Raw genomic sequence first — 24973 nt, forward strand, 5'->3', positions numbered from 1 at the left:
ATATGCTTTCAAGTATTTCAGACCTGTTTTCTCATATCAGTTTATCAGAAAGCTACTTTTGAGTCAGATAGGCAGTGACCTCATTGCCACATCATGGGCAGGAGATGGGAACACAGCCTTAGATTGAAAATCAGGCAGACCCATCTACGTTCATTCTTTGCTCTGATATTGGAGGCACTGAAATTTATAAAATCTTGCCTGTGACAGAGCAGCAGCACAAAACTGAAGGTGCACAGATGACAGATCCTTTTTTTTCTAGGATACTCATTTAACTAACAAAAAACAATTTCTTCCTGGTGCTTGCAAGTATTCCTGTTCAATCGCCTTCACCTCATCCCTTGGGCTGGAGCCATGATTGAGGGTTGGCAAGGCTTTGGATTCAAACTCTCTTCCAGCACACCTTCACCTAAACCCCATCATGTTTCTATTTCCCTATTTCTTGATCTTGAACAGATGTCTGGAAACAGTGTCAATGTGCAGCAGGGGATTTTTGGCATCAGATTTCTGGTTGATGCTCCTTATTTATGCTTCAGAAAGTGCATCCTAAATTATCCTGTGACCTCTGAAATATCTTCCCAGAAATATATGTTTGTAGGCAATGTGTTTTATTGATTTTTATTTTTATGCTGTCTTATATTTTAAGTATTTATTATGTATTTTATGATATATTTTGTATGAGGCATATACTTTGACATATGAAGCATGGATAGAATGCTACTCTCTCACACAAGCCATGCACAACCTGGGAGACCTAGATTCTTAATTCCTGCTTGAAGAGTAGGTGGTGATTATGGCTATGAGGATCCATTGCAGTGGTGGGTTGCCCCCGATTCGCACCAGTTCTATAGAACCGGTAGTAAAACCGGTGGGAGGCTCCGGTGGGAGGCTCCGCCCACCGACCCCAACATCATCAGAACACTTCTGCACATCCACAGAAGAGTACGTGCATGTGCTTCGCTCATGCGCACGCAGCCCCGTTGCAAACCGGTAGTAAAGGTAAGTAGAACCCACCTTTGATCCATTGGGGGAATTTCCATTGCATCCAGTACCAACAATGGAAGCTTTATGTTCTAGGATGACATAAAACCCATGTCCATTTGGCCTTTCCTAAGGATGGTAACAAAAACTGAGTAGGGCCAGGATACACCACCTTCATCTGGATCCTACCAAGGCTAATCCACAAGCGATATCTTTCCATCTCTCTCTTTAAAATAATATTGCATATAAACACATACAAAAAGCAAACCAAATAATAATTTGAAAGATGTCTGCCCAGTCAACTCATTCTACTATTCTATTTTAACAGGCTACCCTAAGAATTAAGATGTGGTAGAGTAGTGATGAACAATCTTTTTATGGCTAGGTCCAGTATTTATTTTTCCTTCCCCCCCAGCCATGGGAATATATCCATGTCAGAAACTGAAAAAAATGTCAACCTTTTTTTTTTTACATGGATGGGTTCAAATAGTACTTTTCACAGTTGTTTAAGAAAACCTTTCCTCCCCCCCCCCCCCGGCCGCCATGGGGAAAAAGAAACCCGGAGTCAAAATTGTGATGCCAGAACTTGGTCATTGTATTTAAATTTCTAGTCTGGGCACAGCACGGAAACGGCATTGGTCGCGTTGGTTGATGATCTCTGGAGGGCTCGGGACAGGAGTTGCTCCTCTGTTCTGGTCCTGTTAGATCTCTCAGAGGCTTTTGATACCATCGACCATGGTATCATGCTGCACCGGCTGGAAGAGTTGGGGGTGGGAGGCACCGTGTTGCGGTGGTTCTCCTCCTTTCTCTCTGACCGGTCTCAGTTTGTGTTGGCAGGGGGGCAGAGGTCGACCTCGAGGCCTCTCATCTGTGGAGTGCCGCAGGGATCGGTCCTCTCGCCCCTTCTGTTCAACATTTATGTAAAGCCGCTGGACGAGATCATCCGTGGCTTCGGGGTGAGATACCACCAGTACGCTGATGACACCCAGCTGTACATCTCCACCCCAGGCCACCCCAATGATGCCCTTGAAGTGATGTCCCAGTGCCTGGAGGCTGTGCGGATCTGGATGGGGAGGAACAGGCTCAAGCTCAACCCTTCCAAGACTGAGTGGCTGTGGCTCCCGGCATCCCGATATAGTCAGTTGACTCCATCACTGACTATTGGGGGCGAGTCTTTGGCCCCCACAGAAAGGGCTCGCAATCTGGGAGTCCTCCTGGATATGCAGCTGTCCTTGGAGGAACATCTGACAGCTGTAACCAGGGGGACCTTTTGTCAGGTTCGCCTGATTCGCCAGTTGCGGCCCTTTCTTGATCGGGATTCCCTGTGCACAGTCACTCATGCGCTCGTCACCTCTCGCCTTGACTACTGCAACGCTCTCTACATGGGGCTCCCCTTGAAGAGCACCTGGAGGCTCCAACTGGTCCAGAATTCAGCAGTGCGGGTAGTGACGGGAGCAGCATGGCGCTCCCATGTAACACCGCTCCTGCGCGAGCTGCAATGGCTCCCAGTGGTCTTCCGGGTGCGCTTCAAGGTGCTGGTTATCACCTTTAAAGCGCTCCATGGCATCGGCCCTAGCTATCTTCGAGACCGCCTGCTGCTACCGACGACCTCCCATCGTCCCGTGCGCTCCCACAGAGAGGGCCTCCTCAGGGTGCCATCAGCCAATCAATGTAGGCTGGTGACCCCCAGGGGGAGGGCCTTCTCTGTGGGGGCACCTACCCTCTGGAATCAGTTGCCCCCAGAGATAAGGAGAATCCAAGACCTTAGTGCCTTCCGCCGTGCCCTTAAAACCCACTTTTTCCAGCAAGCCGAGCTGGCTTAAGAAGAAATTTTAAATGTTTTAATTGGTTTGTATTTTTAATTTTGGGCCAAATTTATATATATTTTAATTGTTTTTTAATATTTGTATTTTATGTTTTTTAATTCTGGCTGTACACCGCCTTGAGTCCTCAGAGAGAAGGGCGGTATATAAATTTAAAATAATAATAATAATAATAATAATAATAATAATAATAATAATAATAATAATAATAATAAATTTCCGTGATCCGGTCTGGGAATATATTTGGACACATTTTTCACCCCATTCTGGTGTCTTGGTGATCATAAGGTAATTATGTCTGTAATTTTATTCAGGGATTAAGAATGTTTTGGACAACTGTCAGAAAATAGCCAACTGGGAGCAGAAAGATAGAGACAATGATGGTGTTGGTGATGCATGCGACAGTTGCCCTGATATCAGCAATCCTAATCAGGTGAGCAGATAGCTGGTGGATCTGCAAAGACACCAGTCTTCAGTGGAATTAAAAATGAGAATTACAAATTGCTGTCCAGTTTAAATAAGACTAATAAAGTTTCCAGTTTATTAGTCTTACTTCAGGCTTGTAAAAAAGTATTTTATGAGATATATTCAAAACCATCGCTGCTTCATCTTACAATTACATTCATAAATTTGCAGCGCAGTCAAGGATAATTGAATTAATATACGTAGTCCTTGACTTATGTCCACAATTGAGCCCCAAATTCATGTTGCTAAGCAAGACAATCTTTTAAGTGGGTTTTGCCTCATCTTATAACCTTTCTTGCCATAGTTATTAAGTAAATTAGTAAAACAATTGTTAAGTGAATCTGGCTTCCCCAACAACTTTGCTTGTCAGAAGGTTGCAAAAGGTGACATGACCCTGGGGCACTGCAACCATCATAAATAGGAACCAATTGCCAAGCAGCCAAATTTTGATCATGTGACCATGGGGAAGCTGCAATGATTGTGAGTGAAAAATAGTCATAAGTTACTTTTTTCAGTGCCATTGTAACTTTGAAGGGTCACTAAACAAATAGTTGTAAGCCAAGGACTATCTGTACCAAATCAGAACAGTTTTTAAATACCTAATCAAATGACTGCTTCAATATTTTCTAAAATGGAAGACTTTTATAAGCTCCCAGAATGTCAATAAGATAACGGTGACAGTTTCATTTGGCCACAAATATTCAGAAAGAGAAGAAAAGCCTATTGTGAAAAGTTTCATCCAGACCATTTTCCCCAAGTATCTTTAAATGGGATTCCCTCCAGAATTCTCTGCAAAATGCCAGTTTGGAAAAGCTGGTGTAGATAATTGTTTTTCAGTACAATGTATTTACCTGTAGAGATGCAAATGTTAATATTTTAACTGAGTATTGTATTTATTTGTGTTATTTATTTAAAACATTTATATAGCTGCCCATCTTAAAATAACTCTGGGCAGCTCACCACCAATAAAACTGTATAAAAACAGTTTAAAACAATATATAGGTAAGGGTAGTGCAACAATAGTAATATAATCTTTTAACTACCTTATACACTCCATTTTGAATCTATGTGGTTCAATATGAATTAATTTAAAGGGTACCAGATGTTCAAGTTCTTCAATCTTTCCTAGAACTTCTACCTAAGAGCTTTAAATGAAAATGTCATCTTGAGTATATAACTTCTTTCATATTCTTTTGAGTTCTCTTAGTTCCACACTCATATAAATTCATGGAAGAACTACATGGCAGTTTTTTCTACAAGGTAGTATACAGTATTCCTAACCTTTCAACTTATACCATGTAATTTATTTTTATTATTATTGGGTTTTACAGTCAGACTCTGACAATGATCTAGTTGGAGATTCCTGTGACACCAACCAAGACAGGTAAGTTAAAATTTACTGTAATATGCATTAGTATTGTGTTTCTCAACCTCAGCAACTTTAAGATGTGTGAACTTCAAATCCCAGAATCACAATTTTGAATCACAAAATCAGAGAGTTGGAAGGAGCCATGCAAATCACTGAATCTACTTCACTCAGAGCAGGAAAATAAATTATAATTCCCAGAAGATGGCTGTCTAGTTTCCATTTGAATAAACCCAGTAAAGAAACATCCACTCTATGTAGTCTAATTTGTTCCATTGTATGAACTGTTCTTGGAATGTATATTAACATTTTTCCTACAAAATGTTTGTCTTCGAGCCAAGTGAAATGAAGTAGTCCAAATCCATGATTGGAATTGTTATCTCTTTGATTTTTTTTTTGAAAGGTTTCCCAATGGGACAAATATTCAAGTATAATTACAATTACAGGAAATAACATTTCTGCTCTACTTAGCATTGGTCACAGCCCACTCTAAGTCCTGTCTCTTCTTCCCCTGACTACATTTTAAGAAGGGTTCCTAAACTGAAAAGGGCCCAATGTAGGGCATCTGGGATGATCAGGGACTGGAAATTAAATTCTACAGGGAAATAGAAGAAATTGGATGGGTTTAGCCATGCAGAAAATCTATTGAAGGAGGATAAGATGGTACTTTAGAGATTTTTTTTTTGTCATCACAGAATATACAATACAGAATTATGATTCAGGAAAGCGGATTCTGGATTCATGTTAGGGGGAGCTTCTGAGCAACAGACATTTTCAATATTTTTTCAGTGAAAGAAGCATACCATTTGTTCTGCTTCATGTAGAAAATAGAATCATCAACTAAGAGGATGCCAAAAAAGAAGGAAACAAACAGAACAAAAAACTATTCTGGTTTAATTTTGTGCAAAAAAAAAAAAGATACTAAAGTCATGAGCATCTGAGAGAGCAGAGGAGCAAATAATGAAATGTGCATCACCATATTATTGTGTAAACACTGCCTCTTTTGTACTTGTGTTATGTTGCACACAAGTATGTAATGGGTAGACCTGGACAGAATCTTGGCTTGCTGTGTGTCAGCCCTTCAAGGTAAGCCTAGTCAGGAAATAGTCTCCTTTAAAGCCTATTGAAATCAGAGGTGGTATTCAGCTGGTTTGCACCGGTTCACCCGAACCGGTAGCGGAAATCATGGGTGGGCCTTCTCACCCGCCCTGGTTCTACGCCATCCTATTTAGGCACGAAGCAAGCGTGCACACGTGAGGCAAACCGGTAGTAAGATAATCCGAAACCCACTGCTGATTGAAATTCTATTGCTGCAGTGTATAATAACAGAATCTTGAAAGTCTGATGGAGTGTTTTGCTCTTCCCTCTTATACCAAAGAGAATCAAGATGGTTAACTTTCTCACCCTTCTTCTCTTTCAGTGTTTATATAACTACCCTTGCACTCCTTTTTTTGTGGATGTCTCAAATTAAAGTAGGGTTAGTTAATGACTAAATGGAAGGAAGGGGTGTATGAAGTTAACCTATATTATTAAATTAGAGAGTTCTCACTCGTCATCTGCACCATTTGTCTAATTATGTCAATAGATAGTATAAATTATTTTTTATCTCATTTGCTTCAGTTTTTTTAATCGTATCAATTTATGCCATTTGCATTATTTATGTCATTTACAATGATGTAATTATCAAGGGCATTTATGGAGGGTATTAAAGAAACGAAGGGTATGGAGGGTATTGAAGAAACGAACAATCATTTAATCCCACCCGTTTTAAACTTTACTGGCAATTATCTTCATTTTTGGCTTCAATTAGTACTGACATCTGTCAGCCCTTTAAAGTAGACCACACTAGGAAACCAATGCCATGTGGCTCTGTTCTACTTTTATTGTAGAGCTATGTAACAGAATTTTGCAAGTCTGAATGTGCTTCCCTCCCTTTATCTTTGTGTGAACTAGGGAGGAGCTTATCTACAATATTCACTTCCTTGTTCTGGACTCAGATCCCTTTTATCTATCTGTTGCCTTGGTAGTGGCTCTTCCTTTTGTCCTTCAGGGCCATTCCCCTTGCTGTCTATATCATCAAGCATACTATGAATGGAGATGTTTCTAGCACTCTGTGAGATGACACAATGCCATGGTTTTTACTCATATAAGAATATAACCCATATCCTTACATTTGGGGACTTATCTTCATTATTAACTTCACTCAGCTTCAATATTAATTGAGCTGGCTGGAATGATGGGAATTGTCCTATTATGTTTAAGAGCCAATGCAGTATAGCAATTAAGGTGTTGCACTAGGACTGGAACACCAGACTCAGGCCTTCTTCAGTCAGGGAAGTATATGGAGTGACTTTAGGCCAGTCACTCTCTCTTGGTTCATCCGCCTCATAAAGTTGTTGGATGGAGTATTATCTCAACTGCCTTGAGATTTGGTTAGGATGGTGGGATACAAGCAGATAGATAAATTGGGAGAAAAGGGTTGGAAGAGATTGCTTGGGAACATAGACATAGGAATTAGCATATTATGTACATGTGTTTTTTTCCTACCTTGCTGTACCCTAGTGATGGGGATGGACACCAAGACAGCACTGATAACTGCCCCACAGTCATTAACAGCTCCCAGCTTGACACTGATAAAGATGGTTTGGGGGATGAATGTGATGATGATGATGATGACGATGGAATTCCTGACCACGTCCCTCCAGGGCCTGATAATTGCCGGCTGATTCCTAACCCAGGACAGGAAGATGAGAACAGTAAGGCCATTCTCTTTCTTTTCAGTCCTCACTTCTGATTTTGTTTTTGAATTTATTATTGGTGACCTAGTGCTTCATTCCCCTGAGCTTTTCTGGCTTTTATGGGTTTCTCTAGCCTTCCTCTTTACTGTAGGGGGCATTAAAAATGAGTCCTTGTCATAATTTTCTCATCCAATTCCTTTACATAAGGAAGGTACAAAACTCACCGACTCCCCTCCAGATCATGCCAAAACTCCTCTATACTGTGTAGTTCCAGGGCAGTTCAATCATTTGGGAAGTATATCCTTGAAATAGGAAACAGTTTGATGTGTCCCAGGGATGGTCTAGCTCTGAAACAGGCTGTTTTATCCAGATTGTCATGTTTGGGGAACCTTCAAATGCTTTGGCTTGGTGAAGATCCATTGCCAAATCAGTAATTTTTGCATATCACTTTGCATCTTATGCTTTGGCAAATGAACTTATTTCAAGCATCGGTTTAAACTCCAGCTATCAAATGGCACTCCTTAAACACTGAATTTTGGTTTGCAGGTGATGGAATTGGTGACATTTGTGAATCAGACTATGATCAAGATACAGTGATTGACCGGATTGATGTTTGCCCTGAGAATGCAGAGGTCACCCTGACTGATTTCAGAGCTTATCAGACTGTTGTCCTGGATCCAGAAGGAGATGCTCAGATTGATCCAAACTGGGTAGTTTTGAATCAGGTAAATACTTTTTGAAATCTAAAAGTAGCCAGGAATGAACAGTTGGACAATCTGACTCTTTATTTGTTTAGCAAAAAAACCCAGAGTTGTCTACAAACAAGCTAGAAGTAAATCACCTGAGCAGAAATTTGCTTTGAGAGTTAGGAAGGAGCCCCTAATAAATTTGCTTTCTAAGTCAAGAGGTAATACTTGGTTAACATAAGAACCTTAAAGGAAAAGCAGTAAGAGCCATTCTACTCAGGGTGCTCTAAGATTGAAAAGTCCAAATCAATGTAAAAGAGTCTGCAGCTTTAGCATACAATGTTTATGGCATGTTTCTTTTCCTGCCCAAAAACAGCAGGGATATATCTGTATCAAAACCAAGCTTGTGGTTGTCTTTGAAAAAGTTAAGAGGTTTAAGTAGCCAATGGCCATAGTTCAGCTGGTAGCAAAGAACAAGTTCGAAAAAAGGCACAGAAGCAGAAACTGACATTAGAAGCAACTCTATGGAATGATAGAAGAGCAGGCCCAGTGGCTGAGAATCATAACCAGAAAGAAGAGATTTAGAAAATGCTGTGCACTGCAGGAACCCAAAAACAATTGTCAAGACTTTGCAGATAAAACAGGAGTGGCCAGGAGAGAAAAAAATTAACTGCAGGATGTGTCAGGCTTTACCTAGCCAACACCGAAAGTCAATGATTCAGAACAGATGATAGATTCTGTTTATTGCAAGCGCTAGAAAAGCCATTGAAGAAGAAATCTAACAACTGCCAAGAATAAAATGCAGGCCATATTTATTGCAAAAACAAGTTTGTGTACCTCTTTCTACTGCCAGCATTACATTACAGACTAAGAATTTCTTGCTTGGGACAAGAGTTAACAGTTGGCATCTAGCCATTGTTACGATAACAATCCATTTTGATGTCAGGTGTTTTTTCTAACTTTGCCAGGTGGTGGATTCCTAAAGTGCAGAGGGGAAGAACAATTGTTGGAGCCAAAAATACTACAAGATCCTTAAGCCATAAAATACTACAAGATCCTTAAGTCATAAAAAAGAAAAAAATCAAAACATTGGCTTACAAACTGTCGGATCTTTGTTCTCTAATCACTAATGCTTAGAGCTCATTCAACTCATAGTACAAAATAACAAATATGATTTCACTGATACAATGGAGATGCTGGGATGCTTCCAATGGTGGGTTGCTCCCGGTTCGGGCCGGTTCTATAGAACTGATAGTACAACCAGCAGGAGGCTCCGCTCACTGACCCCGATGTCATCAGAACACTTCTGCACATGCGCAGAAGCTTCTGCGCATGCGCAGAAGAGCACCCACATGGCCCTGTTACGAACCGGTAGTAAAGGTAAGTAAAACCCACCCCTGGAAGCTTCCCATATAGTAACTAAAGCTGGGCTGTCAAACTCATGGCCTGCGGGCCGGATACATCACATGCTGGCCATGCCCATGCCTGATTTAATGAAGGGGGGGAAAGTCCCAATACATCACATGATGCTGCCATGATGCCGCGAGTTTGACACCCCAGAGATAGAAGCCATTGAAAAGGAGAGGGAAATCACACTGTTAAGAATATGCATTCTTGCTCATAAGTTTAAATGAATGAACTTGCTAATGCTGTAGAAGCATCTGGATTAAGAAAAAAGAGAGGAACAAATAAAAGCAGTTTTGTTGTTACTGTTTACTATTGCCTGGCTGACCAAACAGAAAAAGCAGATAATGCCTTCTAAAAATGCAGATCTTTCAAAGAGGCACGGAATCATAGTGATACAGTAAGAGATTTTAATTACCAAACATCTGTTGGGAGATAAATTCTATCCTGGCCTTTCCAGTTCTAATTTGTCTTGGTAATAACTTTTTCTTTAGAGAATGGAAGGAAGTACAAGAGGATCAACTGTCCTTGACTTGATAATATTCTATAGAAAAGACTTGGTTGAAGAATTAGTAGTACAGGAAAAAAATGAGGAAATTGAGGAAAAATGACCATGTAACATTGGAATTCCTGATTTTACATTTATACATATACAGTATAGACTCAGATATGTCACATTATTCCCTTTTGGGTTATAATATTATGCAAAAGACAGAAAAATAGAAGTAGACAAAATGAAGGCAGAATATAAGAGAAAAAATTGAATTCTAATTCAATTTAGTTTACACAAACACTATACTATTTTATGCCATTCAGTGCCAAGATTAGTTTTATACCAATCTCTCCATACTTTTCTGTCTTTGCACACCTTTCTTATTTTCACTTTGTAGACAGTGTTTATTTAGCATTTTAAAGATTCAGAGAAATATGAAAGAAAATGAAATACAAATAAACAAAAATTGAAATATGAAAGAGAGTATAGTTTTCCAGAGCTTCCAAGTGAGGAATGGTGAGGTAGGACATCTCTGAGTGGAGAAAATGACTTTGAATAAGACCAAAGGACCAGTGAATTTTTCACTTGGTGAAAAATTAACCATAAGCTTCAGAATTTAAATAATTAGAAATAAATGGCAAAAAGCTGAATAAGAATTTTTATGATAGTATGATAGGCATGTATGTGTGTAGAGAGCCAATTTGATGTAGTAGTTAAGGCACCAGGCTAGAAATCAAGAGATTATAAATTCTAGTCTTGGTTTAGGCATGTGACTTTCAGTTAGTCATTCTCTGTCAGCCCGTGGAAAGAAGCAACAATAAACCATTTCTGAAAATCTTGTCACGAAAACTACAGGAACTTGTCCAGGCACTTGTCAGGAATAAAAAATGATCTATGCAAAAAATTATGTGTATGTACATTTACAAAAGAGACCTTTCTGAATTTATTGGTTTGATATTTTTGTATTTTACTGCAGGAAGCAAAATCTAATTTCTTATATTCTTTGTTTCACTAATTGTGTTACTTACATTTTGCAGGGTATGGAGATAGTGCAAACTATGAACAGTGATCCTGGACTTGCTGTAGGTATGTACCCCATTTCTCTGAAGATAGTTACAGCAAATCCATACACACAAAAATATTTTGGGATAATCAATTTAAACAATGCAATTCACTCCCCATTCTTCAGCCAGTTGAATTTACAATAGAAGTGTTCATTGCGTCTCTCCTTCCAATTCTTCATCATTCTACTTAATAGGAAGTGCTCATCACAGAAAGTCTAGTGAAGAATGAATAAGATGCAGGTGCACCAGTCTCTTGTAAAGGGCAAGCTTTAATTCCTTCATGTTTGGTTAAAGACTAAGAGAACCAGGACTTGGAAAAATCCTTATTTGTGCCTTGAAGTGCTATTGAGCCTCACTGAGCCGTGGTAGCACAGTGGTTAAATGCAGTACTGCAGCCTACTTCTGCTGCCTGCCGGCTGCCTGCAATTTGGCAGTTCAAGTCTCACCGGCTCAAGGTTGACTCAGCCGTCCATCCTTCCAAGGTTGGTAAAATGAGGACCAAGATTGTTGAGGGCAATATGCTGACTCTGTAAACTGCTTAGAGAGACCTGTAAAGCACTGTGAAGCGATATATAACTCTAATAGCGACTGCTATTGTTAATTAAAGTGGACAGTGGTGGGTTTGAGTGGCAACCATGAGACTTGGCATAAAACAGTTGGTATTTGTTGATAAGTCTTCCTGGTGCTGGTGGATTGGGGCTCTTGGATCCAAAAGAACCAGCAGTCACTTGCAATGGTATTTCCAGTGGGGTTGTTCTTCATATGTTTAGAATTGTAATTCCCATAGTTTTCTAGCTTTCATCGATACCAGCGAACAATTCTGGGAATTGTCCCAAGGCATGTGGAAAACTCCAGGTTGGGGAAAATCTTATCAGTGAATCAGATTCTATAATTGCAGATGGTTTGGATTTCACGCATCTGTTTACATCTATTGAATAGGTTATACAGCTTTCAATGGAGTTGATTTTGAAGGCACTTTCCATGTGAATACAGTAACAGATGATGACTATGCAGGCTTCATTTTTGGTTATCAAGACAGCTCCAGCTTTTATGTGGTAATGTGGAAACAGACGGAGCAGACCTATTGGCAAGCCACTCCATTTCGAGCTGTTGCAGAGCCTGGGATTCAGCTGAAGGTATTGGCTTAAGCAAAATGATAAAGGCTTTCATCTAACAATATGCTCAGAGAGAATTGCCAACATCTGTGTTGTATAACATTACTTTGTTGGGATGTTTTACAGACTGAAAAGACCATTATAGATGTTGGCATTCCTTAGAATATGGAAGAAAAAATGTTGATAGATATTTCTTTTTTTAAACTTGTCTGTGTGAAGGCTGTTAAGTCAAAGACTGGGCCTGGAGAACACCTCAGAAATTCACTTTGGCACACTGGAGACACTAATGATCAAGTCCGATTGCTATGGAAAGATCCACGAAACGTTGGCTGGAAAGATAAAGTTTCCTACCGCTGGTTCCTACAACACAGACCTCAGGTTGGATATATTAGGTAAAGCTTTGAGGCAAGAAGGGCCTTATTGTTTTATATCCATTTTCATGGTATTGACTAACATGTACAGTATTTATATTTACCCATCCACAAATTAGTACCCATGTATGTTTATGCACATGTACACATACCAACAACTGGGTTATACTTGCTGAATTGAATATATGTCTTCATACTACTAAACTGGTAGGCAAGGAAACCCTTTGCACGTACCTGCATACACGTTAATCAAATCTAATCTTCAAAGTTTGAAAGATTTCAATCAATTCAATATTCATTCCTCTTTTCAGCAGTTATATGTACACTTATAAATTTACTTTTTTCTTTAAAGTTACACCATGACTCACTTCTTTCTATAATCTATCCTGTCTAATCATCAAAATCATATACCATATCTTATTTTTTTCTGTTTTATGTAAAAAGCCCATCTAGAAAGAATGTTGACTTATCAAGTGAATTTCTCTTATTCTGACGGTCAGAAAATCTCTCTTTAGCTTAAATTGATTACGCTGAATCAATTCAATATTTTGAAGCAAATTACAAATTACAAAGTTGAAGGGATTCAACTAATTTTTTGGGATCAAGCTGATATTCAACTTGAATTGTGCTTGATTTACAACTCTCTAATAGATATAATAACAAAAAGGTACATAAATTAAATTTAGATATAATAGCCTGTGTGTTAAGTTTCATTGAACATAATGAACAAGGTTGGTAAAATGAGGATCCAGATTATTGGGGGCAATACGCTGACATTTGTAAACTGCTCAGAGAGTGCTGTAAAGCATTATGGAGTGGTATATAAGTTTACGTGCTATTGATATAATGACAGATGCTGCACAGAGAATGAAGTCACTGACATTTTAAACTTAATTTTGTTTCTATTTCGAAAGGGCAAGATTTTATGAAGGATCTGAACTGGTAGCAGATTCTGGAGTAACCATAGACACCACCATGCGTGGAGGAAGACTTGGTGTTTTCTGCTTCTCTCAGGAAAATATTATTTGGTCCAATCTGAAATATCGTTGTAACGGTAGCATTTTTCTTCCATCCATTTTCTTGCATAATCAAAACCCAACTGAATAAAGGCTAACTCCATTAGTACGGTTACACGAATAACTACATCTTTAGTCACCCTTTTACATAAACACTGCACTACACCAGCCCACTATTTTTTATTTGTAAAAATGCATATGGTGCCATTGTGAGTTCCAGGAGTTTTCCTTATTTTAAAAAATGATGCTTTATTTATTTTAATTAAAAGAATCTTTTAAAAAATACTTTCCAGTGCTGAAATGGCAGATCAGTCTTGCAGTTGCATAGCGATATTGCATAACTCCTCAGCTCTGAAGTTGGGATTCTTTGGCAGCAAACAGGCCAAGCAACAGTGTCTTTCTTTGCTTAGAAAGAGAAAGTCATATGGGTCATTATTAGTTCAAAGCTTTCCACACAGATTCAAAGCACAACCTCTTCCAGCCATGTTTCTCATTGGCTTTTCCTAGAAGTGAATATATACTGTGGAGGCTGAAACAGCCACTAAATGATGTGCTGGAGACTTAGACTAAATCTGTCATTCACCAGATTTGTCAATGGGGAACCAGAGTGGTTCAGGTGCTGAACATGGACCAGGAAAATCAAAGTTCAAATCTTAGTTGATCATTTTGGATGATCAAATGACTTTGGGTCCATTGCTTTCTCAGGCCAAATAAACTGGAGGATAAAATTAAGGGAAAGCTTAACTGCTCAGAGAAAAGAAAAAGGCAGAATATAAATGCAAAGAAGTATTATTCTGTTGATTTAATTCTTTTTCAAATTCTTTTTCATTAGAGGTGCATCTCTGTCCTTAATTTTCATTGGGATGATAGAATAAGTACAGGGAGGTTTTGACTATTAAAATCTGAGAAATCATCAGTGTAGCCTTGGGGAAAGTTTCCACTGAAGCTTGCTCTCTCTTTAGCAGAATTATAATTTGGAAGACAAGAAATGACATGCTTGCATTCATATTTAATTAGTGAAGTACTTTTATTTAAAGTTTTATAGCTATCTCTACCATATCCTAACCAGCAATTTTTTAAAAAAACTCAGAAGTTTAGTAACTACTGTGGGCAGTGATTCTATCTCCTTTCTTGATTTCAGATACAATCCCAGAAGATTTTCAAGAATTTCAAGCTCAGAAGTATGGTGTTGGAGGTATTTAAGGAGAATCAAGAATGCAAGATATTATGGTGACTAACAGTGCAGTACATTTTTAATTCTTATATAGTTGTGTGTGTATAAATGCCCAGTTCATTTGCTATGATTGATAAATAAAAAGATAAAAGTAGATTAGGGTTTCTTTTGGTTTTCATTTAACTTTCAGTTTTCATTTAATTTTCAGTTAAATTCAAGATTTAACTTCCAGTATGATTTTGTAGGAAATAACAGACAAAGACTAATAATGTGTTACACAAAAACATCTTGATCAGAGGCTGTGTATGTAAATGATTTGGTATTTATAAGACACAGATATGGAAATAATTTTGCTTGCTAATTTATATATTGATTCAAATCCAGAACTAAGTGCAATAATTGATTTGAATCTCACACAAGGAGGGCCTAGCGGATTAATTTCCCATAGAAATTGCCCTGTAAGACCAATTTTTCAGTAAACTGACACCCCCAGTAATAAATCACTCCAAATCTCATGTTCCTCCTCAATTATAGTATTTACAATGGTTCTGATTAGTCATAAAAGCATTCACAAGAAGGGTGGATGGTAGGATTACTTTTAATGACTTCTTTAAAGTCCCATCCAAATGGTAAATAATCAGAAGATGGAAGAGCAAGATGTCATCCAACAGCCCTCCAGCAGATGAAGCAGACTTTAGATCACTGCATTAGCTAACACAGCTTCCTCTGATCAAACACATTTTCATGTTTATGTTATCATTCTGGCCTCCTAATATAATCAACACCTGGCTGCTCAACCCACTTACTTCAGCCCTCTGAGGAAAATCAGTGGCTGCTTCACCACCTGGAAACCGTTTTAGGACAAGAATAAACATGAGGGCAAAGTCAAGATATCTTTAGAGAGAGGAGGGAAAGGGATCCTAACATTTGTGTTCCGATGTGATTAAACTTTGCTAAATGTCTGATTGTTGATTTCTTTTTCTTCTCAAGTTGTGTTCTGTAAACTTACTGGAAGCAGCAGAGTCAACGTTCTTAATGTATTTTCTTGGGATAATAACCTCTGGGCAACTCTGCCTCCACAGTGTCTTTCTCAATCTTTGCCAATACTGGCTGGAGAATTCTGGCAATTGAAGTTCACACATCTTAAAATGGCTAAAATTGAGAAACACTGCTCTACAGCAGTTCAGACCCACACTGACCTTACAAATGTATCACGAACTTCATTCCTACTATTACTTCTCTTCTCTAAAGCTCTTCCTGCCAGAATAACCACTTGTATATAAAATGTGAGTTTAATTCACATTTGGTAATAAGCCAGAGATTCTTTAAATGTAGTTTGTTGAAATAAGCACAACAGGTCATATTCATTGGAGGTGCCTTAATTGTGTTGGGCTGTCACATTTATTGGAGAAAACAGAAATCAGAAGCTAGCACTCTTGCAACAGATTATACAGTCCTATTTTCGTTTATTAAGCTCTGTGGCATAGATTGAATTAATAAATTAGCTCCCAGTATGAGAGAAAAATATACCAAGGCAAAAAATGTAGCAGCTTTTAATGGACACATTTAGGAGATGCACACAGGAGGCTTTCCCCCACAAATATGTAGCAAATAATGAGCATGTCACCAACTGTTCGGAAGCTGTGCATACAAAACAGATGTTGTGCCCACCATTGGCCACACGGACCCAAGAGTAGGGGGTTGTAACCCTGTTAAAGGACGCTGGAATTGTAGCAACTAGCTATCTGAATGGATAAGGAAGACTTCATTGCCTCTGCTTTAAAAGAGGGGTCTGAAGGCAAGAATTAGGAACCCCTGCAGTTTTCACCTACTGTTCTTCAGTTCAACATTTAGCTTGCAAGTGATCTACTGTTTACTGGGCTGTCCTGGGGCTGAAAATCAGTGCTTCTGCTTCTCCCCCATCCCTTTATCTTTTCTCCAGTCCCTGCTTCCATGCTGAGCTTCTTCTGGTCCCCGCTGGTTTCAAAGACGTGAAAAGTAGCCAAGGCTTCCTTTCACATGAAGTCAGCCAGCTTGCTGAGTGCTGAAATAGCTGCTAAGCAGAGGCATTCATTCAATGGCCTAAGAATGGCCTCCTCCTCCCCCACCCCCGCCCTGCACAACACAGCACATGGCGAGACACACAAGGGTGCCTGTTGGAGTGTTTATATACTTGTGCGTGTGTTGGAGGGTGTTTATATATATTTCAACAGACACCTGTGTGTGTGTTTATGAATACACACATGCCCCACACACTCCTTTCTGGATTATTACAAGCTTTGCATTAACAGTTGGAAAAAAAATTAAATGATAGATCTTGCATGTTAATCTCAATGAAGCAGGGAAACATGGGCTGTTGCTTGTGTATCATTTTATCCCCCTGATTTCACAGCTCCAATTGTCTGCATTTGAATCTTCCATCCACTTATGCAAGGACAGGATTACAAAGAAACATCGCTGTTGCATTGGATGAAGTTTATTGTTTCAAATAGGATGACCTAGCTGCTGAGCTTTCCTACAATGTAGGGGGAAAAAAATCAGTTTTCAACATTAAAACAAGCCTAAGCCAGGTAAGAAGAGTCAGAAAATACTACAGGTAGTCCTCAACTTACAACGGTTCATTTAGTAACGTTCAAAGTTACGATGACACTGAAAAAAGTGACTTATCTCCCTTTTTCAATTACCTTTGCAACATCCTCATCGTGTGATCAAAATTCAGATGCTGGGCAACTGGTTCATATTTATGACCGTTGCTGTAGCCCAAGGTCATGTGATCCCCTTTTATGATCACCTGACAAGCAATGGGGAAGCCAGATTCACTTTACAGTCGGGTTACTAACTTAACAACTGCAGTGATTCACTTAAATACTGTGGCAAGAAAGGTCGTAAAATGGGGCAAAACTCAACAAACGTCTCACTTAACAGAATTTTTGAGCTCAATTATGGTCATAAATTGAGGACTACCTGTACTCAGTTCCTCATGATATAAAAGATCTCGAGTCTATCCCATATTATAGAATTGCTCACAAGAATGTCCTCTCTCATTAATTTCAATGTCCTTGGGTATATTATTTAATATATTCCATATAATAATAAATTGTCCAAGAGCATGACAGTTTAAAGAGCTTTCTTCACTGTTTAAAAGCCAGATTATCTAGATTCCACAAGTCTGCAGCGGTCACACTTATAACAGCATGGTTGCAGATGGTGTTGATGTGACCCCAGGATGCTGCAACCATCGTAAAGACATTCCAATTGCCAGGTACCTGAATCTTGATCAAGTGACTATGGGGATATTGCAACAATCGTTCACTAATCTGACACTCTAGATGTGTTGGTTCAGCTTTCAGAATTCTGATTTGGAATTCTTTGAGTAGCCATGCCAACATTTCTAATAGGCACCAACTAGAAGAGGGAGAGCTACCTACCTCTTTGTAGATTTGATTGGTAAACGATCAAATTTTTTTATCAATGAAAGAACTAGACTTTAAATCAATATAAACAAAGGCATTCCTGTGCTGCTGTTGAGCAGAAGGAAAGATTCAAAATTCAAAAACATAACTTGGTTTGATTGGAACTCCTTTTTGAATTCATTTTGTTTCTTTTTACCTTCTGAAAGACACATACTGCTGTAAAGATATTCCATCAGATTTTTCATGTGAGATAGATATTTACTTTCTTATTTATTTTGAGGGCAGTGGCTAAGACGCTGAGCTTGTTGATTGAAAGGTCGACAGTTCAGCGGTTCGAATCCCTAGTGCCGCGTAATGGGGTGAGCTCCCGTTACTTGTCCCAGCTTCTGCCAACCTAGCAGTTTGAAAGCATATAAGAAATGCAAGTAGACAAATAGGGGCCACCTTTGGTGGGAATGTAACAGTGTTCCATGTGCCTTTGGCGCTTAGTCATGCCAGCCACATGACCACGGAGTCGTCTTCAGACAGCACTGGCTCTTTGGCTTTAAAACAGAGATAAGCACCACCCCCTAGAGTCGGCAACGATTAGCACATATGTTACCTTATAGTGCCATGTATGAAAAATTTATCATGAACAGCAATTTGCTTGGGAAGCAGTTGGAAGAACTTTGTTGGGTTTTTTAAAAGATCACAAAATAGGGTAGAAAACTCAAGTACAGCCCAAAGTCAGTTGAATTTACTAAGAATTTAATAAATAAAAGAAGTCTACACACTGAAGGAAAGCCCCAATAAAAACCATGAATCTCAAACACTGATTGAATTGATGTGGCATTCACGTCATTTCATCATGTTGCAAATTTTTTGCACAAAGAAAATTAGTCACCAGGAAGAATATGGTATTTGGCTTTTTCTTACTTTTCCCCCTCTATCAGTAAAATTCTTACTATTTTCATGGGAGGCATTCAAGCTTTGAGCTTCCATTTGTCTGTGAGGTCATGGTGAATTTTCACAATATGCTACCTTCTGATCAAGTTAACAAATTGTCTAGGTCAGGGGTTTCCAACCTTGGCAACTTTAAGACTTGTGGACTTCAACTCCCAGAATTCCTTAGCCAGTTGAAGTCCACAAGTCTTAAAGTTGCCAAGGTTGGAGACCCCTGGTCTAGGTTCATTCAGTAACATACCAGTCAACAGTCTTTTAGCTCTGTGGGTTATATGAGTACAGCCAGGTGGGGCAGAAGTGATTAACCCTTTAACCTGGGTTTTATAAAAAAAAAACTTATAAAAATTGTAAGATATATTGTAATATAATCTATCTTTTTTTCTTCAACTCTATAAAGAGAGGAACTGCAGATCATGTAGTTTAACTTCCCACTAGGTGGCAACAATCAGCTTAGACTTCCCAATTTACATTAAACTGAGTCCAGATTTACATCAGGACATTTCATACAAAATGTTGCACTTTTTATCAATTTTGGTTAAATTCCTTACCTTACTGATAGACCCATGGATCATATAATGTAGGCTTTCTCTTGAGTGAAAGTTATAATGATAAATTTCCACTCTATCTATCTTTAGGATACTCAATTTTTTTTTTGTCCATGGAGTTTGATGGACCATACTTAAGTCTGTGATAAATATCCTAAACTTGTTATGTAATCTGATTCACATTATATTTCTAAGTTAATGGGTGGTTTCTTAGTTTCTCTCCCTTGAATTGACAGTAATGGCTTAGACCATGGGTGTCAAACCCGCGGCATCACAGCGGCATCATGTGACATTTCGGGACTTTTCACCCCTTCGCTAAACCGGGCGTGGGCGTGGCCAGCATGTGACGCATCCGGCCTGTGGGCAGCGAGTTTGACAGCCCTGGCTTACAGACTAAGTGATTTAGGTCACCTATAGTAGCGGATGCCTTTGTTCATCTCTCTTCTGGTTCTGAAATGTTAGTTATTTGAAGAAACAATTGACCTATTTAGCTGCTGCAAGAAGATTGCAGACTGACTACAAACAATGGCAGACAAAGTAGTAACAATGTTGCATTGGAATATCTGCAAGTAGTACCATTTGCCTGCAAGTAAGAACTGGTGGCACTACAAAATAGATGAAGTAATAAAAAGTGAAAAAGCTAAATAGCCTCTGCGACTTTAGAAATTGAACAGATAAGGACTTGCCGCACTAACAATCCAAACTCATCAACTGTCGATCAGAAAGATGTTGCTGAATCTGTAGGCAGCAGAGAAAGAATTGCAGAAAAATCCCAAAACCCAAAGACTTGCAAATAGAAGAATAACTGTAGCAAAAGAAAGCAAAGTTAATACCAATATTAATAGGTGTCTTAGGTACAATCCCAAAACAATTGGAGCACCACTTGAACATCATCGGCATTGACAAAATCACCATCAGTCAATTGCAAAAGGCAGCTTTATTTGGAACAGCTTGCATCCTGCAACAATATCTTTAATACCATCAAACAACATCTACCTATCCCACATCCTGCGGAAGAACTTGAAAGATGGATTAAAATGCTATATCCATTCTAAAATACTGGCTGGCTGTGCGGCCAACCATAAAAAATAATTTAAAAAACTATACTGGGTTAATGAGTGACCCAGAATAAACTATGAACCATTAGCTGAATTTGTCATCTTGCTTCCAAAACAAGGTCCAATAGTTCCAAAATATGCATAACTTTGCGTAACATTCACACACCTGATGGTCATCTTTATTCTCCAAATGTTTCTGGATACTCCCTTGAAAGAGTTACTGGACACTCAAGAGAAAATGAAAGGCTAATTACCAATGTCCAACGACAGGAAAGGCTCTGGGAGGGTAATCTGGGAAGAGCTGAGATTAAATAAAATAATAAAATAATTATTATGCATTCACAGTTCTAGAGTTTACTGGCATAGCTCTATCACTCTAAACACCATACTGGTTTTAGCGGAGATTCTGGTGAGTAGTTTGAAAACACAATGTTTCCGATCATTTTTAACCATTCAAAGTTTTTCATGATCAAAAGAAGTAAAGAGAGTTTTCCACTGCTATTTAGACACAATGTCCTATTTAGATGTAGAGGTTTAGCAAAAACCACTGTAACAATAAAATGCTTCTATTTTTAGAAACTTGTACTTTAACTCCCCTATATTTTTCTTAACACTATAGTTTTGTGATTCAGTTTAAATATAACCAGGAGAGCCTTCTACTTAGCAACCACAAAACAAGCTGTCAGAGAGTTCTCTCCAGAGCAAATTGTATCATACAATTAAGCACTCAGCAGGGAAAGCCTGCATTAGATGACCTAACACTTTCAAGAAAAAAGACTGTGTTGTAAAGCACAAACTCAATAGCTTTCCTGTTAATGTTCATATTTTACGGTTTTAGCTTTTTGTTTTTCTAATTTTTTATAGTTTGATGGTTTGCTTCATTATGTTCTGTCACTTATAACCTGGTCATCTCATATTTGGACTATTGCAATGACTTTACATGGGGCTACCCTTGAACGGTATTAAGAAGCTACAGTTAGGGGGTCCTTGATGGCCTGTGTAACACGGCTGTTGCATGAGCTGCACTGCAGAGTCCTTGATCTTTGTCAGTTATTAGCTCTGCTTTCTCAGATACATCTTCAGTTTGTCATACCTCTTCTGGAAGCCTCTCAACTGGGGTGGCACTTATGATCCTACTTCAGCTTTCCTTTGCTTTACAGATCTGTGGAAGTCATAAATACAAGGACTGGTTGCAAATTTATTTTATTATTGTCATAACTGAACAGTCACTAAGTGAGGCAGTTGCTAAACCAGGTCTACCTATATTCAATAGAAATCAATTAGTGGAGATTAACGGAGTTATAGTACCTTTGTTATATCAATCACCATATGAATAAAAATCTTGCTGATACTTTTAGATATGCATATATTATTGATTACTTATGATTAAAGCTATCGAAGGTTGAAAAAGATTCGAAAGTCTAAATATACAATAGAAAAGTCATGCTGCAAAATGATGAGAATACACATCCCTTTCCCAGTGAAATATTTGCTCCCGAATTGGAAACTGGTTTTGATTAAAATTATCCAATTTTTTTCTAAAAAAGCTACCAAGAGATAAAAGATATAAATAAATGGACGCGACCATGAATATATGACATACCAGTAATTGAAATTTTTAACAAACTCAAATTTATTGATCAAGGAATTACATCTATAATACTTTTTGAATATGAAGTTATTCTTGAAAACTCCAACAAAACACTTTAAAAACATCAGTTGCTTGACTTGTACTATGGATTCATCTCAAAGTCTCAACCATTAACTTCCCCCAATATAGACTTACATTTCATGCAAGTAAAAACTAGTGTATACAGAATAAAGTCCCTGGATATTTACAAAAGTTCAACACTGTATCAAAAGCTTAAAAAAAGAATTAAAAAAGAATTGCATATGAATCCCAAGATGAAAATACAGTAAATAAAAATAGTAAAGCAAATTATTAGTTTCTCTGAAGTTAAAATATTGCAGCTTTATCAAGCTGCTTAGCTTTGAAAACAGGCACTTCTTTATCATCGTGGTTGGTTTCCACTTATCAGAAATATTAAATGGAAGCAGCTGTTGTAATTAATGTAATTCACAAAAAAAACAAAAAAACCATGACAGCACCAGCCTACTAATTTTACTGTAATTTTTCCAGCACATGGGAATTGAGCTTCCACAGATAAATCAAAAGAAAGCAGTAATGCCCATTTCCTAGTAAGCTAATTCTTAAATTTACAATTTCAATGTAATCCTAAACATGTTTAATCTGAATGTATTCTGGTGTATTTCATGGTTCTTACTTCCTGATAAAGAAGCATGTTTGGACTGGAATCTCCAAATGAAACTTGATAGGCATGGGAAAAACCTCTTATGTCAGATTAGGAATTGGAAATGAAAAATGTTTATTACCACTGAAGATACAGTTCAAACTATGATAATAAAATTACTTTGAATTAAATTGTTTTTTCCTAATTTATCTACTATTGAATTTAAATATGAGTGCATCGAAATATATTTAGGGATGAAACTGAAGAGATGCAGCAAAGATAAAGAAAATTAAAAAAAATTCACAGACCTAAAAATACTCTTTGATAAGATAGAATTCTTATTTTGTTGTCCACTATTCCTAACCGAAAATGCATCTAGTCCCACAGTGGCTCATAATAATTAATTGCACCGACATTTACAGTGTTGCACATCCCAGTCAAATTTTCAGGTTCCATGTTTTGTCACCCAATTAATTCACAAAAGGTGCTTTTCATTAATATAAATAAATATTTTTATACCCACAAATCTTTCTCATTCACAATCCAGATTTGTAATAATTTACTATGAGATCTATTACAGAATAAAAACCTTCTTGACCTCATACTCTTCCCACCAAATATGACATCTCATCTAGTGAAGTGTTAAACTCTTTTTCATCTATCTAAATAAAAGGGTTCAGGTGCATGACTTCTTATGGAATACCAAATACATATGCACATATATTCAAGGTCCAGCTGACTTGCGATATTGAATTAAGATGTGTTTTTTCAGTGTCCCTTAAATTCAGATAATAAAAAAAATATTTAGAAAAAAACCTGTCTCAAAATGTAAGTGTTCCATGAGAGAAGCACTATCCTAACCATCAATGTTAGGAAAATGATTATACAGATAACCTTGTGATTTATTAAATCAATGGAGTTATAACAAAAGCAGTTTCAAACGTAGAATCCTCTGGTTGGGCAGCAGAAAGGTGCTAGAAGAGTCCATAGGTAGAGAAGGACACAAACCCAGCAAGAAGCCATTTTAATCCAGAAAATGGACCAGGTTCCAACGAAGAATTTTTCAATTGCGGCATTTTCATAACTACGATGAAAGGGAGTGGAGGTTACCAAATTTGCTGACACACAAATCAATTCTAGAAGGATGATGCACTGGTCCAATTCTCGGAGGACTTATTTCAAAGAAACCATACTGATCTTCCCTGGAACCGGTTTCCTCACATTAACTACTGTGTTTCCCCAAAAATAAAACCCTATCTTATATTTTTTTGAACCCCGAAATAAGCGCTTGGTCTTATTTTCGGGGAGGTCTTATTATTTTGGGGCACATTGAGCAAGACGGGACTCCTCTTGCCATTGTGCCTGATTTCCAGCTCTGTCTAATCCTAACCAAAAGAAATGGTGGGGACCGGCTGCGCATGCGGTTAATATTTTTGGGGAAGGCTTATTTTCTGGAAGGGCTTATTATTTGGGGGGGGCTTATTTTAGCGCATGCGCTCAAAAGCCCGATTGGTCTTATTATCAGAGGATGTCTTATTCTCAGGGAAACAGGGTAAGAAATGTGTGTACATTAAAACACATTCAGTACTACTTTCTCCCAGATAGGATAACACCTGCATATGATTCTGCTTTCGACTAATTTGTGCAAGCCAGACATCATGAATTTAATTTTTATTACATGTCTTGTAAACCTGTGATAAGAAATGTGATTTTAATAAACCATTTCAGATTGCAGTTCTGTAAATGCCAGCCATCATTCATTATCGTTAATTTGCAGTGCAACAATTAAATCTAAAATATTTACTTTTGAAACTTCTATTTGATGTATCCTGTTTCCAGAAACAGAAAGATGGATTTGTGCATTTAAAGTATCTAATTGCATCATCTCAGTAATCTTTATATAACTGGGCAGAATTATTTACCTGATTTTACAGGGAACGAGGTTTATGCTGCAGGAATGAGTTGTTTAAAACCACCAAATAGTTTGTGTGAAAAGTGAGATTTAATTCAGAAGCTTCTGTTACCCTAAGCATCACCTGGCAGAAGACTACCATGTTTCCCCGAAAATAA

At 38.1% G+C, this 24973-nt stretch overlaps 2 protein-coding genes across 2 annotated transcripts in view; one reads left to right on the forward strand and one right to left on the reverse strand.

The window, feature by feature from the left end:
• THBS4 (thrombospondin 4) overlaps positions 1 to 14722 on the forward strand; it is a 36621-nt gene extending 21899 nt beyond the window's left edge. The window contains exons 13-21 of the mRNA XM_070935845.1: positions 3116 to 3234; positions 4598 to 4650; positions 7195 to 7388; positions 7917 to 8095; positions 10991 to 11039; positions 11957 to 12153; positions 12352 to 12524; positions 13418 to 13557; positions 14661 to 14722. Coding sequence (XP_070791946.1) covers positions 3116 to 3234; positions 4598 to 4650; positions 7195 to 7388; positions 7917 to 8095; positions 10991 to 11039; positions 11957 to 12153; positions 12352 to 12524; positions 13418 to 13557; positions 14661 to 14722 — 1166 coding nt within the window. The remainder of the gene's footprint in view (positions 1 to 3115; positions 3235 to 4597; positions 4651 to 7194; positions 7389 to 7916; positions 8096 to 10990; positions 11040 to 11956; positions 12154 to 12351; positions 12525 to 13417; positions 13558 to 14660) is intronic.
• Positions 14723 to 22260: 7538 nt separating this feature from the next.
• SERINC5 (serine incorporator 5) overlaps positions 22261 to 24973 on the reverse strand; it is a 44560-nt gene continuing 41847 nt past the window's right edge. The window contains exon 12 of the mRNA XM_070935846.1: positions 22261 to 23987. Within this exon, the coding sequence (XP_070791947.1) occupies positions 23840 to 23987 (148 nt within the window). The 3' untranslated portion in view covers positions 22261 to 23839. The remainder of the gene's footprint in view (positions 23988 to 24973) is intronic.

This window comes from Pituophis catenifer, unplaced genomic scaffold (genome assembly GCF_029215685.1).
Source record: "Pituophis catenifer annectens isolate HBS135680 unplaced genomic scaffold, rPitCat1.0.hap2 SCAF_2, whole genome shotgun sequence".
Lineage (NCBI taxonomy): Eukaryota > Metazoa > Chordata > Lepidosauria > Squamata > Colubridae > Pituophis > Pituophis catenifer.